The 15,821-nt window shown below is 38.9% G+C and overlaps 1 protein-coding gene across 3 annotated transcripts in view; it reads right to left on the minus strand.

Moving 5' to 3' along the window:
• The window catches only part of PCLO (piccolo presynaptic cytomatrix protein), a 665,287-nt gene that overhangs the window by 136,829 nt on the left and 512,637 nt on the right, over positions 1–15,821 (minus strand). For all 3 annotated transcript variants that reach the window (XM_069765158.1, XM_069765159.1, XM_069765157.1), the window contains one exon: positions 12,206–12,331. In XM_069765158.1, coding sequence (XP_069621259.1) covers positions 12,206–12,331 — 126 coding nt within the window. The remainder of the gene's footprint in view (positions 1–12,205; positions 12,332–15,821) is intronic.

Raw genomic sequence — 15,821 nt, forward strand, 5'->3', positions numbered from 1 at the left:
ATATGAGGTATTTCCACATGCAGCAGAAATTGTGGGGCAAATTTTGATGCCATTTTTACCCATTTTCCCTTGTGCTAACGCAACAATTTTGTCGTAAAAATGTAATTTTTTTTATATGCAGCCCAATGGTATAAAATTTTGTGACACATCTGTGGTGTCAATATGATCACTGGACGCTTAGATGAATTCTTTGAGAGGTGTAGTTTGTGAAACTTGGTAACTTATGGGAGGATTCTGCTGTTCTAGCACTTCAGAAGCACTTCCAGTGGGTCATGGCACCTGCAAACTATAACAGCCAAAAATGCACTATAATATGGTGCTCCTTCCCTTCTGAGCTTTCCACTGTGGCTGAAAAGTAGTTCTCAAATACATATAGGGTATTAGCGCACTCAGGAGAAATTGCATAGCAAATGGTGAGATACATTTTTTTCCTCTTAGGAATTATAAAAATTAAAAATTTGGGTCAAAAACAACATTTTAATGATAAAAATTTAATTATTCTTTCTTCATCGCCAAATGGTATAAAAATCTGAGAGGCACATATGGTGTCAACATGGTCAATGTACCCCCAGATTAATTCATTGGGTGGTGTATTTTGTAAAATGGGGTCACTTATGGAGGTCCACTGTTTTGGCACCTCTGGGGCTCTGCCAATGTGACATGGCATCTGAAATCCATTCCAGCAAAATCTGAACTCCAATATGGCGCTTCTTCCCTTCTGAGCTTTGCACTGTGCCTCAAAAGTAGTGGGTATTAGGGTTCACAGGAGAAATTGAGAAACAAATTTTACTGTTAATTTTCTTCAATTATCCCTTTTGAAAATTAAATCAAAAACTTGGGGCCAAAATAATATTTTAGTGGGAAAAAATGTAATTTTCCATTTACTCAGCCCAATGTTATACAATTTTGTGAATCGTCTTAGCATTAAAAATGCACACTACACCAGTAGATTAATTCCTCAAGAGGTGTAGTTTCCAAAATCGGGTCTCTTATGGGGGTTTATGTTGTTTTGTCATGTCAGGGGCTCTTCAAATGTGACATGGCATCAGCATCTATTCCAACTAAAACTGCGCTCCAAAATTCAAATGGCGCTCCTTTCCGTCCGAGCCTTGCCATGTGCCCAACCAGTAATTTTCCTCCACATATGGGGTATTAGTGTACTCAGGAAAAATTGCACAACAAATTATATGGTTCATGTTCTGTTACCCTTGTGAAAATGAAAAATGTGGGGTTGCAGCAACAGTTTTGCTGGAAAAATGTGTTTTTTTTATTTTAACAGCTCAACATTATAAAATTCTATGAAACATCTGTGGGTTCAAGATCCTGAGACCTGTAAATAAGTTTCTTGAGAGGTGTAATTTCCAAAATGGGGTCACTTGTGGGGGTGTCCATTGTAAAGGCACATACAGCACTCTGAAAACGCGACATGTATTGTTTATTTTCTCCTGTTACCTTTGTGAAAATTAAAACTTTGGGGCAAAAACAACATTTTTGTGGGAAAACGTTACATTTTCATTGTTTCTTCTACATTGCTTTTGTTCATGTGAAGCACCTGAAGGGTTAGTAAACTTCTTGAATGTGGTTTCAAGTACTTTTTTAAAATTGTGCCACTTTTGGGTAATTTCTGTCAGATAGGCCCTTCACCGTTTTTCAAACTTTTCGCAAAAATTCCACAAATAAACGCAATAAACATTGTCCCAAGATTACCACTAAGATAAAGTACAATGTGTCATGAAAAAAACTATTTCAGAGTCACTGGGATATGTTGAAGTGTTCCAGAGTTACGACCACATAAAGTGACACTGGTCAGAATTAAAAAATTTGGCCTAGTCATAAATGTGAAAACAGTCTCGGGGGTGAAGGGGTTAAAAAAGAACACCCAAGCGGATTTCTTCATCAAAGTTAACAATGCAATCAGTATTACAGCATCATTACAGCTAAGTCTTTACTTTACGTTACAAAATCATGCTGAAGGCTTCTCTTTAAACACTACAGTAAAAGGATGAAGCTTTTACTTTAATAGAGCTGTTGGGTCTCTTCTACATGTCACTGCTATGAGTATTGGTTCCCTGTACTTTTCTGGGCACCTGTTGTGACTTGCGTTACATCTTTCTATATAATGTGTCTTTTACAGTGGTGCTTGTATGTTTTTATTTACACCTTGTGGTTAAACATTCGCAGTTATATACTTGTATGTATGATATTTGTCAAAGTGATGAGTAAATGGAATAGGAATAGTCGGTCTCTCTGGGTGAAAGGTCTGATCTTGATTATTTTCCCAGACAGATAAACAATTCTAGGTTCCACATGCTGTCTGGCCATGCTTATCCATACACAACCCAGTGCAGAATTATTGTTTTATTGAGCTAGCCAAACTCTGTTCTACATTGATAAGGAGCAAGCACTCCAATACAGGTGTCTGCAGAACAGTTTCTGGTTTGACTATTATCCTTAGTCATCTTCACACTGGCTTATTTGTTTGGCTAACTTGTTACTATGTATTCACAAACATTATACTGTACTTTCATACATTTTAGATAGCTGCCAGCCACTTGATGGTTCAGCAGATCATTCAGGTCTGTTCTCCTGAGGGTGAAGAAAGAGAAGACGGGCACCTAGGGTGCCTAAATGCCGAACCTCCCACAAGTAACTCCATTTTGGAAACTGCACCCCTTAAAGATTTTATCCAGGGGTATAGTGAGCATTTTGAACTCACAGGTAATGCACAGAATTTGAGAGCATTAGGCCAACATATGGAAAAAGGTCGCCTTTTTAACAAAAAATTTGCTTTGGCTGCAAATTTCTAACTTTTGCAAGAGATAACACCAAAAAATGGACCCCACAATTTGTTGCCCACTTTCTTATGAGTGCATTGATACCCCACATATAGTTAAAAAGTTCTGTTTGAACAAATGGCAGTGTGAAGTGCTTGCAACAGAAGGTGCACAGTTTTAATTTTGAAACACAAATGTGGCTGAAAGTGTTGGTTGGCACTATGTCACATTTGCAGGGCACCTAAACAGTACAAACCTCCCCCCCCCCCACAAGTGACCCCATTTTGGAAACTACATCCCTCAAGAATTTTATCCAGGTCTATAGTAAGCATTTTGAACCCACAGGTATTACACAGAATTTGATAAGAGTGGATCATCATATTGAGTCATATTGAAAAAGTTCATTTTTTTTCACAAAAATCTTCCTTTAGCCCCACATTTCTCACTTTTGCAAGCAGTAACACTAAAAAGAGGACCACACAACTTGTTACACATGTTCTTACGAGCACGGCAATACCCCAAATATAGTAAAAAAGTTTTGTTTGGACAAACATCAGGGCTCGGAAAAGATGGGGCACAATTTGAATATTGGAACACATATTTGGCTCTATTTGGAAAAGATTGTCATATTAGTCTGCATGGTTCAAGAACAACAGAAAACCCCGTAAATGTCTATTTTGTAAATTACACCCTTTAATATAGTTATCTATGGAGATAGTGAGTAGTTTGATACCACAAATTTTAATGCAGTTGATGCAACACAAGCTTGAAAAATTACAATTTCCATTTTTTTTACTGTCACATTCATTAATCTTTTTTTGTATGTTCTGAGGAATACACGTCAAATTTTATTGCACTGTTATTTTTTTTAGTAATTTTCAGTGTACACGTGGTACCGTTGGTGAAGACATGGTATCATTAGTTCCCAGATAATTTTAACCAGGATGCCAAATGTCTAGGGGCATTAATTTGGCGATTCCTTCCTTAACATAGTAACATAGATAGCAAGGCCGAAAAAAGACATTAGTCTATCCAGTTAAGCCTATATTCCATCAGAATAAATCCCCAGATCTATGTCCTTCATACTGTATATTAGAAAGGTGCACCAGTAACCTGTTGTGCTCTCGCACATTTCGTACAATTTTACAGCGGATTTGGGTTGCTTGGAGGGGATAAACTAGGGAAATGAGAGATGGGCCCTGAAACTCATGAAGGACTCGTTGACTGCAACATTTTGATCATGGGTATGGCAATTTAGAAATGAATCTTTTAGGAGGGAAATTAAAGGTCTCAATTTGTTATGGTCATTGTAGGGTCATTTCTTGGAGGGGCTTGGGAATTGTCATTAAAATGAAAGAATCTCATTAGGGCTTCATAACAGGACTGGGAGATGACGGCTACAAATACAGGGGTACTGTGGACAGATTGTGTTGCCCAGTAGGAACAGAGACTAGATTTTTTTTACTAAACCCAAATTTAGGGTAAGGCCCCAATTTGTTTTATTTCAGGAACATTTGTGGAGATCCATGAATGGGAATGAAAGGATGTGGGTTTTGATGAAATATGTTGTAGGGCATACAAATTGGTTTGTTGGGCAATTAATTGTACTGTTGGTACGAAAAGTATTCAGACCCCTTTAAATTTTTCACTCTTTGTTTCATTGCAGCCATTTGGTAAATTCAAAAAGTTAATTTTTTTCTCATTATTGTACACTCTGTAACCCATCTTGACTAAAAAAATATAAATGTGGAAATTTTTGCAAATTTATTAAAAAAGAAAAACTGAAATATCACATGCTCCTTGAGATGGTTCTACTCCTTCATTGGAGTCCAGTTGTGTTTAAGTTAACTGATTGTGGCAAGGCACAGATCTGGCCAAGGTTACAAAAAAATTTCTGCAGTACTCAAGGTTCCTAAGATCACAGTGGCCTCCATAATCCCTAAATGGAAGAAGTTTGGGACCACCAGAAGTCTTCCTAGACCTGGCGGTACAGGCAAGCTGAGCAATCATGGGAGAGAGGTAAAGAAGATCCCCAAGATCACTGTGGCTGAGCTCCAGAGATGCAGTAGAGAGATGGGAGAAAGTTCCACAAAGTCAACTATCACTGCAGCCCTCCCCAAGTCAAGGCTTTATGGCAGAGTGGCCCGACGGAAGCCTCTACTCAGTGCAAGACATATGAAAGCCCGCATAGTTTGCTAAAATAAAACACATGAAGAACTCTTAGACTATGAGAAATCAGATTCTCTGGTCTGATGAGACGAAGATAGACCTTTTTTGGTGATAATTCTAAGCGATATCCTGGATGAAAACCTCTTCCAGAGGGTTCTAGACCTCAGACTTGGCCGAAGGTTTACCTTCCAACAAGACAATGACCCTAAGCACACATCTAAAATAACAAAGAAGTGGCTTCAGAACAACTGTGTGATCATTCTTGACTGGCCCAACCAGAGCCCTGACCTAAACCCAATATAGCATCTCTGGAGAGACATGAAAATGGCTGTCCACCAACATTCACCATGCAACCTAACAGAACTGGAGAGGATCTGCAAGGAAGAATGGCAGACGATCCCCAAATCCGGGTGTGAAAAACTTGTTGCATCATTCCCAAAAAGACTCATGGCTGTACTAGCTTAAAATGTTGCCTCTACTCAATACTGAGCAAAGAGTCTGAATACTTATGACCATGGGATATTTCAGTTTTTCTTTTCTAATAAATTTGCTAAAATTTCTACATTTCTGTTTTTTTCACTCAAGATGCGGTGCAGAGTGTACATTAATGAGAAAAAAATGAACTTTTTTGAATTTACCAAATTTACTTTCCGTACCCACTGTAGGACTTCTGCAGTAACAAAAATTTGGAATAATTCAAAGGGGGCAACATTGGTGACATCTAATTATTTTCCAGGAGTAGCTGAAAAAGGAGGAATTTGAGGGGAAAATGCATTGTCGAGATACCACAATGGGGGGGGGGGGGGGGGGGCTGCAGAAATTGGTCTTGCCTGGGACAATTCAGCAGTGATGACTGACTCTACTACCATCAGGCTGTGGGATCCCGTGTAGAAAAACTGTTCTGCTTCATAAGCAGATTTGATTAGACTCTTGGAACTGAGGGAGCAAAGCAGGGTGTATGAAAAAAACGGCCATGCTCGTGCTCTCCAGGGTCTCAGCTACCACTGGTAGCTGAAGCCCTGTACATTTTCTGACAAATGGGGGCGCTACTCACTTATTTCTCAGTGCTGTTAAAAAGCAACCCTCAGGAATAAGGCCCCTTAACTGCCACCATTAAAAGGTGTATCAGCAGTTGCTAAGGGGTTAAATAAATATCTTATTTTATATATCACCTCTCAAAAATGTGATATTTAAACTACATACTGAATTAATATAGTTGGATGGAAAATAAACGATGAGCAGAGGATTGGAGTCTTTGTAAGGTGTAATGTACAAAATGCAGTTATGGTAACAGGAGCTTTTGTCCTGCAGACATTGTCATTTTGTAGACAAGGGTTGAGAAATAACAAAAATTCATCTTGTCAGCCACATAAAAACTCACCAGATAAGCTGAGAGTACGTGCAAGCCAAGAATAGAATCCCAAACCTGGCAGTTAGAGACGGCAGAAATGGATAGTCACAAAGTTGTAAATATTAAATAATATTAAAGGGGTTGTCTCAACATCAATAAGGGTTAAAATTGCAAAATGCAAGTAAAAACAAGCAGCAACTGTGCAATTTTAATCCTTTAAAAAATCCTCTCTATTCTCAAGAACAAAATGATATTTAATTTAGTGATTGCACTGTAATCCATACCAGCTTCAGTGTCCCTGCTCAATTAGTATGCTGCTGCAATGTCGGAGAGCGTACAGTTCAGACTAGCAGCACAACCATGCCGCTGTTCAGAATGGTCAATCCTCAGAAGTGCACTCTCACAAGCAAACATGAAGCTGGAAGGAAGAGTAGCGGTGCACTCCCAATAATGACAAGTGAGAACAACCCCTTTAGAACAGCATTTTTAGGAATGAAAACTTTGATGCCGAACAAAAAAAGCATAAAACCGGCCCAGTAAAAGTTTTTTTAATTTCATGTAACTGCATTTAAGTTAGAATAATAAGTTGTAGGACTTAATCTCACCAGGCAAAGCCAGTAGCAAACAACTTGTACTCAGAATATAAGTTGACATAAAACTCTTTATATCTTAATGATCATGTTTATGATTTCTTGTTGCTGAATAGGTCATAAATAATTAACAGTTTATGTCCAACCAGTAGTGACTGTTTCAATAAAATTGCTTTGGATAATGCAAACAAGCTACAATGAGCGTCTGTACTTTATGTAGCAAACAAGCTGGTGAAAGCAATAAATGCTGTTGGAAAATGTTAATCAAATCCACCCTCTGTTTCATGTTCTCTGAAAATATAAAAAATTAAATAAAAAAAAATGGAATAAACTGGTCACTAAAAAATAGTTAGATATTATTCAGTATTGCTGCTATTCTATAAATATAACTCAGTAGGACCATTAAAAAATGTTTTTTTTTTGAGAAACCATAATGCATATATTGAATTGGGCTCTGTTCACACCACACTTAGAGCCTATGTCAATGGTATACAGTACTTTGGAAGGATCTTTTAATGTGTTAAGTATAGCAGTATTATTTACAGTGTATGTACAGTGTGGCATATTATTTACAGTGGGAAAATAAGTATTTGATCCCTTGCTGATTTTGTAAGTTTGCCCACTAACAAAGACATGAACAGTCTAAAAAATATATATACAGTATATATATATATATATATATATATATATATATATATAAGACTCCTGTCCACAGATTCAATTAATCAGTCAGACTCTACCCTCTACAACATGGGCAAGACCGAAGAGCTTTCTAAGTGGTGTGAAAGAGGACCTTTCACAACTTTTGACCTAATAAACTTTACACATAGTAGCAGAATGTGTGGTAAAAAAAAATTTAGCATTTTTTTTCTTTTCTAAAAGGGGTTGTAAACATACAGGGCAATGAAATTACTAGCGCCAATTTTCTTCAACTGAATGTTTAATTTCTTTCACCTCTGTGGGCGTATACTGTCAATGACCCTGTCCAATCATAAAAATGTACCATCATGGAGAGGAAAAAGAAAATGCCCACAATTGTAACCTAAAATAAATGCCCAAAGAGAAATAAAGGAGGTCAGAACTGTGCTAGTGTGGTAATGTGAGACTTACTGTCTTACGTGACTGCGCTGACAATGCCTCTCTAACTGCACTAGGAGTAATGCTTACCCATAGTAAATATGCTGACCTCACTTCTCCAGTGATGTTCCTCACTCTGATGCCACTGTCTGCCTCCTTTACCAGCTCTTTAATAACAGAAAGTGCTGGGAGGGAGTCAAGATCAAACAAGATTGCATGAAACAGTTAAAGTCCAATGCGATCACGCTGACGTCGTCTCCCTCCCGACACTTCCTATTATTAAGGTACTGGGAAAGGAGGAGGAGGACAGCAGCAACAGAGTGAGGAGCATTGCAGGAGGAGTTGAGGATGGCAGACAAACTAGCTCATGCTGGCACAGTTCTGACCTACTATGTGGCGTTTCATTTCAGTCAGAACTGTGAGTGTCTTCTTTTCCTCCTTATGACTTTTTATGATTGGACAATTTTATACTGGGTTGAATGTTTCTTTCACAGAGCTGAAAGAAATGAAATGCCCAGCTGAATAAGATAATTGATGCATGTAATTTAGTTGCCCTGTATCTCCACAATGAAGTAGAGAAAAAAAAACATGCGCAGTTTTAATGTGACCGCCGCTGTCTGCACAAAGATGGCGGCGGTCTGATTTACTGCGCCTGCGTGAATTTAGCGCAGGCGCAGTGAATCATTCGACTGATCCCGGTGGCAGACGCGCGACGTGTCTACACGCAGAGGAAGCTGGTCACATAAAAAAGGGTTTCCCATGAACAAAAGTTCATTTTAAAAATTGTCTGTGTCTGACCGTGTACGGAGCATACCACATCTCCTGGGCAGGGGAGGAAGCAAAAGACAATATTGACATTACAGCAGGGGATCACAGAGGATTCATCTTGTGAGGTAAAATATTTGACTGACTGTTTTTAAACAATATTTTACCTCACAAAATGTATCCTCTGCGATCTCCTGCTGTAATGTCAGTATTATCTTTTGCTTCCTCCCCCGCCCAGGAGATGTGGTATGTTCTGTACACAGTCAGACACAGTCAATTTTTAAAATAACTTTTGTTCATGGAAAATCCCCTTTAAAAAGAAAATATCAACACCAACGTGGCTCTTCATAAAAAGTACGCCAATAACAATGAAAGGAAAGCAGCAAAGGTACAAAGTCAAAGACAACAATGGGCAAATGAGACTCTTGAAGAGCAACAGCATCACTGGGACAAAAACATTGCATATATCACATGGGGTAGACAGGTCAAAGAAGAGAGCACAAATGGGAGAAGTCAGCACATGGGGAAAGATAGAGTGGATAGGTGGGTGAGCACATGGGGGGAGAGAGTCTCAATGCTGCAAAGCCTGTCCCCATCATGACATTACCGCCCTCCCAATGCGATAGCATCGGGCCTCCATCTGGTAAAGTTTATAAGATCAAAAATGTTGAAAAGTCCGCTAAAAGGAACGCAGTTGTTTGAATGTTGTTCAGCACCAACATCACCAGTATCCTGTAATCTGATCATCAATTAGAGATTTCATTGTAACTTTAATGTGTGTGAATTTTTATTCACAAGCCACAAGTTGTAGGTTCTATACAATAAAGGTATAAGTAAGCCATGAAACACACAATGGTGGGCTATGATAAGTCTGACACATCATATATCTACTCAGATTCTTATGGTCAGCATTGCAGGGTAAGCTTCCAGACACAGACAGAACGTGGCAAAGGTCCACAGATGACCCAAGTATTGGCCATTATACATGTCGGAGCTATATGCTAAGACCATAATAAAGCTACATATGATTTTCTGATGGCATCCCTTGCAGTTAATTTCTTCTACATCTTATTACTATGCCATATCCAGCTAGTCATACCTTCTTGACATTTATGTACAGTATTTTGCTCACATGCACTGGTGCATATGCCATCTTTTGGCTCTTTACTTCTTCTGCCAGTGCTGTCATGGTGGACAAAGAGGCTCTGCTCCGTAACATCACCTGTCAATCAAGAATCAGTGTGTGGAGCCAGCAAGGAGAAGCAAAGAGAAACTGAGGACTGCAAATGCACAGATATGCCCACCCGTGCACCTGTGAGCCTAATTTGCTTGACTAAAATACAAATTTTGGTGCAATGGCCAACATTATATTAAAGGATCCAGAGATAGACTTGGACTTGGCAATATTATATTCGCAAATGATCAAATTCAGCTCACATTCCCAATTTTTTATGAATGGTTTCTCCTTTCATACACTGATAATTTCTATTATTAGACAGAAGTTATTTTAATCTATCCCATTTTGCGACAGCAATTAATTGACTACAAGATCTTATACAAAAACTAAACCCTCGAACATGAACACAGGAGGCTTGGATATGAAATCAGGCTGTGATCTGATTAAATTATTTTAGTAACGCATGACATGCATTTCAAGCTCTATTATTATTTTTGAAGTGAGCAATGAATGCTACCAAACAAGTAGAAATGTCAGGAGGTAATGAGTCATACTCGATTCCTTCATTCACGCACATCACAGATTCTACAGTACTTCTTGCAGGAGAGCATTAAACTATATATAAAAAAAAGAAATCAAAATTTAAAAAACATCCATTTAATAATTTAAATAGATAAGAGAATAAATAATAGATTTGAGTAAACGTGCGCATTTCCTCAATATTGTTTGCCATAGGAAATCGTATAAGAAAAGGAGGATGACTTTTGTGATCTTATATCACTATACAAGACTGAACAACATGAACATTACAGCTCATATGAGGCAGCAGAGTCCTAGACTTATTTTCTTCTATACGTAAGAGTGACCTAAGAAGGAAATCGAGACAAATTAATGCCCTCAAAAATCTATTACAAGTTTTATCGACTTGTTCTTCATCTCTATATATTGCTGTCACTTGGTTAAGTTGGATACATTTCAATAATCTATTTCTCATCATTAATTAATAGGCAACATTGATGACTGTAAAATGACAAAAGCATTTAAGGAGAAAATAGATAAAGGAATAAAACAGAAATCTTATACAAATTTTACAAAAAACAAGGTATTTGCAAAAGCTATATATCACTAATGTATTAGCTGCTTACAAGGTATTGTCCAGAACAGGGACTCAGAAAGTGGCACGGGAGCCAAATGTTGCCCATAGGTCTTTAATTGATCTGTTCTTCATAGCTGTTTGCACCACATCTAGCAAACAGCTATGAAGAACAGATTTACAGATGATGACTTTTGTAATTACCGTATTTTCTGGTGTATAAGACGACTGGGCGTATAAGACGACCCCCAACTTTTCCATATAAAATATGGAATTTGGGATATTCCCGCCGTATAAGACGGGGGTCATCTTATATGCCCAGTCATCTTATACGACGTGTGGTTCCCAGGGTCTGGAGGAGAGAAGACTCTCCTTCAGGCCCTGGCATCCATATTTATGTAAAAAATAAAGAATAAAAAGAATGCAGGGAGTGAAGGACCGATGACGTCACGGTCACCTGACCGCTCACGTTACCGCAACGTCATTGAAGGTCCTTCACTCTATGCATTCTTAGGAACGGAGGCAGACGCATGCAGCGGTGACAGCCAAGGTTCGTCAGAGGGGTGAGTATATCCATATTTTTTATTTTTATTCTTTATTTTTAACATGAATATGGATCCCAGGGCCTGAAGGAGAGTCTCCTCTGGGAATTTTTAGGGGTTAAAAAGTCGTCTTATATGCCGGAAAATACGGTACTCCTGCACAGAAAAGCAGATCTGGATGTGCGTATACTGGCCATGGGGTTGGAAAGATGAATGAAGTATGGTAAACTGGAGACAGGATGATACTACCTGTTAAAAGAGATGCAACATTGTGGTGGGAGTGCTTGATGTGAGAATGGGGGTAAAGTTGGAACCCCTGGATTTTATTCTACAGCCTCAGTGTGATTTCTGTGGAAAAGCTTTGGATATCATTGTACCAGTTAATTGGGGCTCTGGGTGTCAATACTGTGAGGGGGATGGGAGCTGGATGTGGCTCTTGACTCTGACGTGGCTCGCAAGGTGAGGAAGGTATAGAACCACTGGTCTAGAGGTATAATATTCCATGTATTAGAGTTTGTCCGCATACAAGGTACTTTCTAAAACTTCAATACAGTATTAAACAGTGCCTTCTATGCAGATCTAAAAAAACATAACCAAGTATATCATAAAGCAGTTAAATAAAAATCATACCATAGATCAATTTCACTATCCTCCCAATATTTCTTACCTTCGGTGAGTCTGCCTGTCTGCTCAGCACTTCCACCAGGGAAAATCTTGGCAATGTAGGCTCCAATCTCTCCTTGACTTCCAGGAATCTCTTTCCCACCAACAATTCGCATTCCAAATCCATTTCCTATTGATTAAACAATGAAACATAATTTATGCTGAATTCACCATAGCTGGCAAACATAATATATGTCCAATGATAAAAGACTTTTATGTCACCTTGACCCTATAAGCTAGTTCACTTGGCTGTTCTCATATCTCCCATTGACTTTAATGGGGAGTGACCGCAAATTCATTGCCACACATCCACCCAAAATCAATGCATCCATTTTAAAGTCAACATTCTTGTGTCCTGACGCCATATGATGCAGTGGTGGTTTTAGGGAAGGTGCTGATCATACCAGAATCAGACAAACCTGGAAGCTTAGATTTAACTCAGCAAAGTCGGGTCCTCTATTGGTAGGAAGACCTTTTTTTAATTAATCATGTTTAGAATTTGTGATGGTAGGTTCTTCTTAAAGCTTAGAAAAGGGAAAACACTCATATGTAAAGACAAAAGATCAAAATTGTCATATGCCACAGTTGTCATATGAATTATTATATTGCATGTCTTCATAGTGCTGTGGCTATAATACTAATTGGGCAAACTAATTATTTATGTTGCTGTCACAACGTAACAGGTGCGAAATATATTCACTATGGATTATACCTGGGTAGGGAACAGAACATCAAAACATATTTTAAATATTCATATTCCTACAATCACCAGGTGTTTCTTCCTATTTAGACCTGCGTGTAAATGTCAAAGAAATAACTTGTATATGTTCATTTCTACCAAGAATAAAGGTCAAAACCAACATTGTTCATTTTACCAAGGTGCTTCCTTAGATAACCCTGCATTAAATAAATTAATATAATTTAAATCTTTAATAAAATACTAAGCAAACCTTATCATAAAATATATCCTTAAAACATATCCAAAAATGTACAATTAAGAAGAATTGCTCCTAATAACTTAAAGGAAATTTGCAGCCTCAAATATTTTGTTTTTATAGTAGAATATGGCATAAAATAATAGAAACAATTGTGCAACGATATGAATGACGGTTATTGGCGAGCTTCTGTTGTGGACAGTTATTGACTGGAGATGTCACATGTCAAGACATTTTATTTTTGAAGATGGGTAAACAAAGAAAAGTGGTGAACCTGAGAACAAGTAGTGCCGCAACAGTGTGTGACCTACTTAAAGGGAGGCTGTCAGCACATAATGACTGTTCAAGCCAAGTACAGGTGCTCAGTGCCCCCTTTGCACCCTTTGCATGGTCAAACATTTAAGTGCACCTATCTGTTAGGCGTCAAGAATCTCCCACTGCATGGGATAGATCCCAAGCCTTATCTGCCTCTGTGATCTCCCATTCAGCTTCAGCTGCTGCGGGTGCTGCTGAGCATAGATGTTGGTCCCAGCATCTTGGTCAGGCTTGTGCTGTTCATTTGGTTACTGCTGGCTCTCCAGCCCAGCCTATGGTAATCAGCGATTAGAAATGGCGACCGGATGCTCTGGAATTTAAGTCCAGAAATCACCCTACTGAGCATGTCCGTGATGTGGCGTCTTCCCATTGGTGGTCGGATGTTTCCAGCTCTGGTGACGTGGCAGCTCTGGATTGGCCTGTGTGCGATGTCTTGTCCAACTGGGTGTGTTTGGGGCAGAGCCTTATGTATAAAAAGCCCCCAGCGGAGCACGTGGGTGCGCTAGTATCATTTTATGAATGGCTATGTGAGTGGAGTCTCTACCACTCTGTCTGCAAGTGTTGTGTGTCTGTCTAGCTTGGGACTGTACATGTAGGCAGGCAGCTAGCATCAATGGGGCAATTAGCCGTTGGCTTAGCATTTGGTTCCTACATGCCTACATGTGTGCGGTTAGCACAGTAGAGTTAAAAAGCAAGCACAGCCCTAGTTAGGGTAATAAGCTCAGAGCATCTTTTCCATTTCTGTGTGCGAGTGACACAGCTCAGTTGCAGAGCATCAATTTAGTTTCTGTGTGCGAGTGACACAGCTCAGTTGCAGAACAGCTTTCATTTCTGTGTGCGAGTGACACATAGAAATTAACATAGTGGCATAGTAACAGAGTTAGTAAAGCCGAAAAAAGACATTTGTCCATTCAGTTCAGCCTATATTCCATCAGAATAAATCCCCAGATCTACGTCCTTCTAAAGAACCTAATAACTGTAAGATACAATATTGTTACGCTACAGAAAGACATCCAGGCCTCTCTTGAACCCCTTGACTGAGTTCGCCATCACCACCTCCTCGGGCAAGGAATTCCAGATTCTCACTGCCCTAACAATAATGAATCCTCTTCTATGTAGGTGGAAAAACCTTCTCTCCTCCAGTGCAGAGAATGCCCCCTTGTGACCGTCACCTTCCTTGGTATAAACAGATCCTCGGACAGATATTTGTATTGTCCCCTTATATACTTATAGATGGTTATTAGATTGCCTCTTGTCTTTTTTCTAGACTAAATAATCCTAATTTTGCTAATCTTTCTGGGTATTGTAGCTCCCCATCCCCTTTATTAATTTTGTTTCTCTCCATTGACCTCGCTCTAGTTCTATTACATCCTTGATGACCAGCGGTGCCCAAAACCCTACACATGTGCGATCTAACCAGGAATTTGTACAGAGGCAATATAATGCTCTCATCATGTATATCCAGACCTATTTTAATGCACCCCATGATTCTGTTTGCCTTGGCAGCTGCTGCCTGGCACTGACACAGCTCAGTTGCAGAGCAGCTCTTTTGTTTCTGTACTGTTCCTCTTTGTGCAGTAACAGAGCATGGAACTCAACCTACTGTTCACAGTGAGTGGTGACAAATCTGTGCGTACAAGTAATCACTCGCTGTGTGCTCCGTCAGTGCTCACTGGCAGCAGTTCTACATCTCTGCACAGTGGACACCGGATCACAATTGCACTTTACTATGAATTCTATTTAGTGCAATCCGCCAAGCATAACACCTACCCACCTGCTTGTTTTCAATTCATCTCCACCCTTCTATGGCTCTATGAAGCCAGATCTGTCAATCAAAGAAGAAGGGGTGGCAATATCGGGAAAACAAGTAGGTGGGAATGTGCACTTAAGTGTTTGGCAACACCAAGGGTGCAGTGAGTGCCAGTGTTGGCTTTGTTCTGACAGACAGCTTTTAAAAATATTTTAAAAGACTGAGCAGCAAAAATACTGCAAATAGCATAAAGTTTATAAGTATTACACAAGAGATGAGATAAATTTGTTGCATCTCTCTACACATATTAGGCAGTTTTTTTTTAATATTTTGAGCACAAGAGCATAGCTGATATTTGTTTACCACTTTACTTTGTCCCTAAAATATGGTCCATGGTTTTTTTTTTAAATATGGCACATATTAATTTTACTTTGGTCTATCCAATACTCAAACTAGAGGAATTAAGCGCAAAGACCACAGTATGTAATACACATTTTTAGGTGAAATTTGTTAGTGAATAATAACAACAGTCTTATATAGTATAAAGTGGTAATAGTATTCTGAAATAAAACTACACATAGATTTCACTAATTGCCAGAATGTTCAAGGGAGGTTAATTG

Source organism: Ranitomeya imitator, chromosome 4 (assembly GCF_032444005.1).
Source record: "Ranitomeya imitator isolate aRanImi1 chromosome 4, aRanImi1.pri, whole genome shotgun sequence".
Taxonomy (NCBI): domain Eukaryota; kingdom Metazoa; phylum Chordata; class Amphibia; order Anura; family Dendrobatidae; genus Ranitomeya; species Ranitomeya imitator.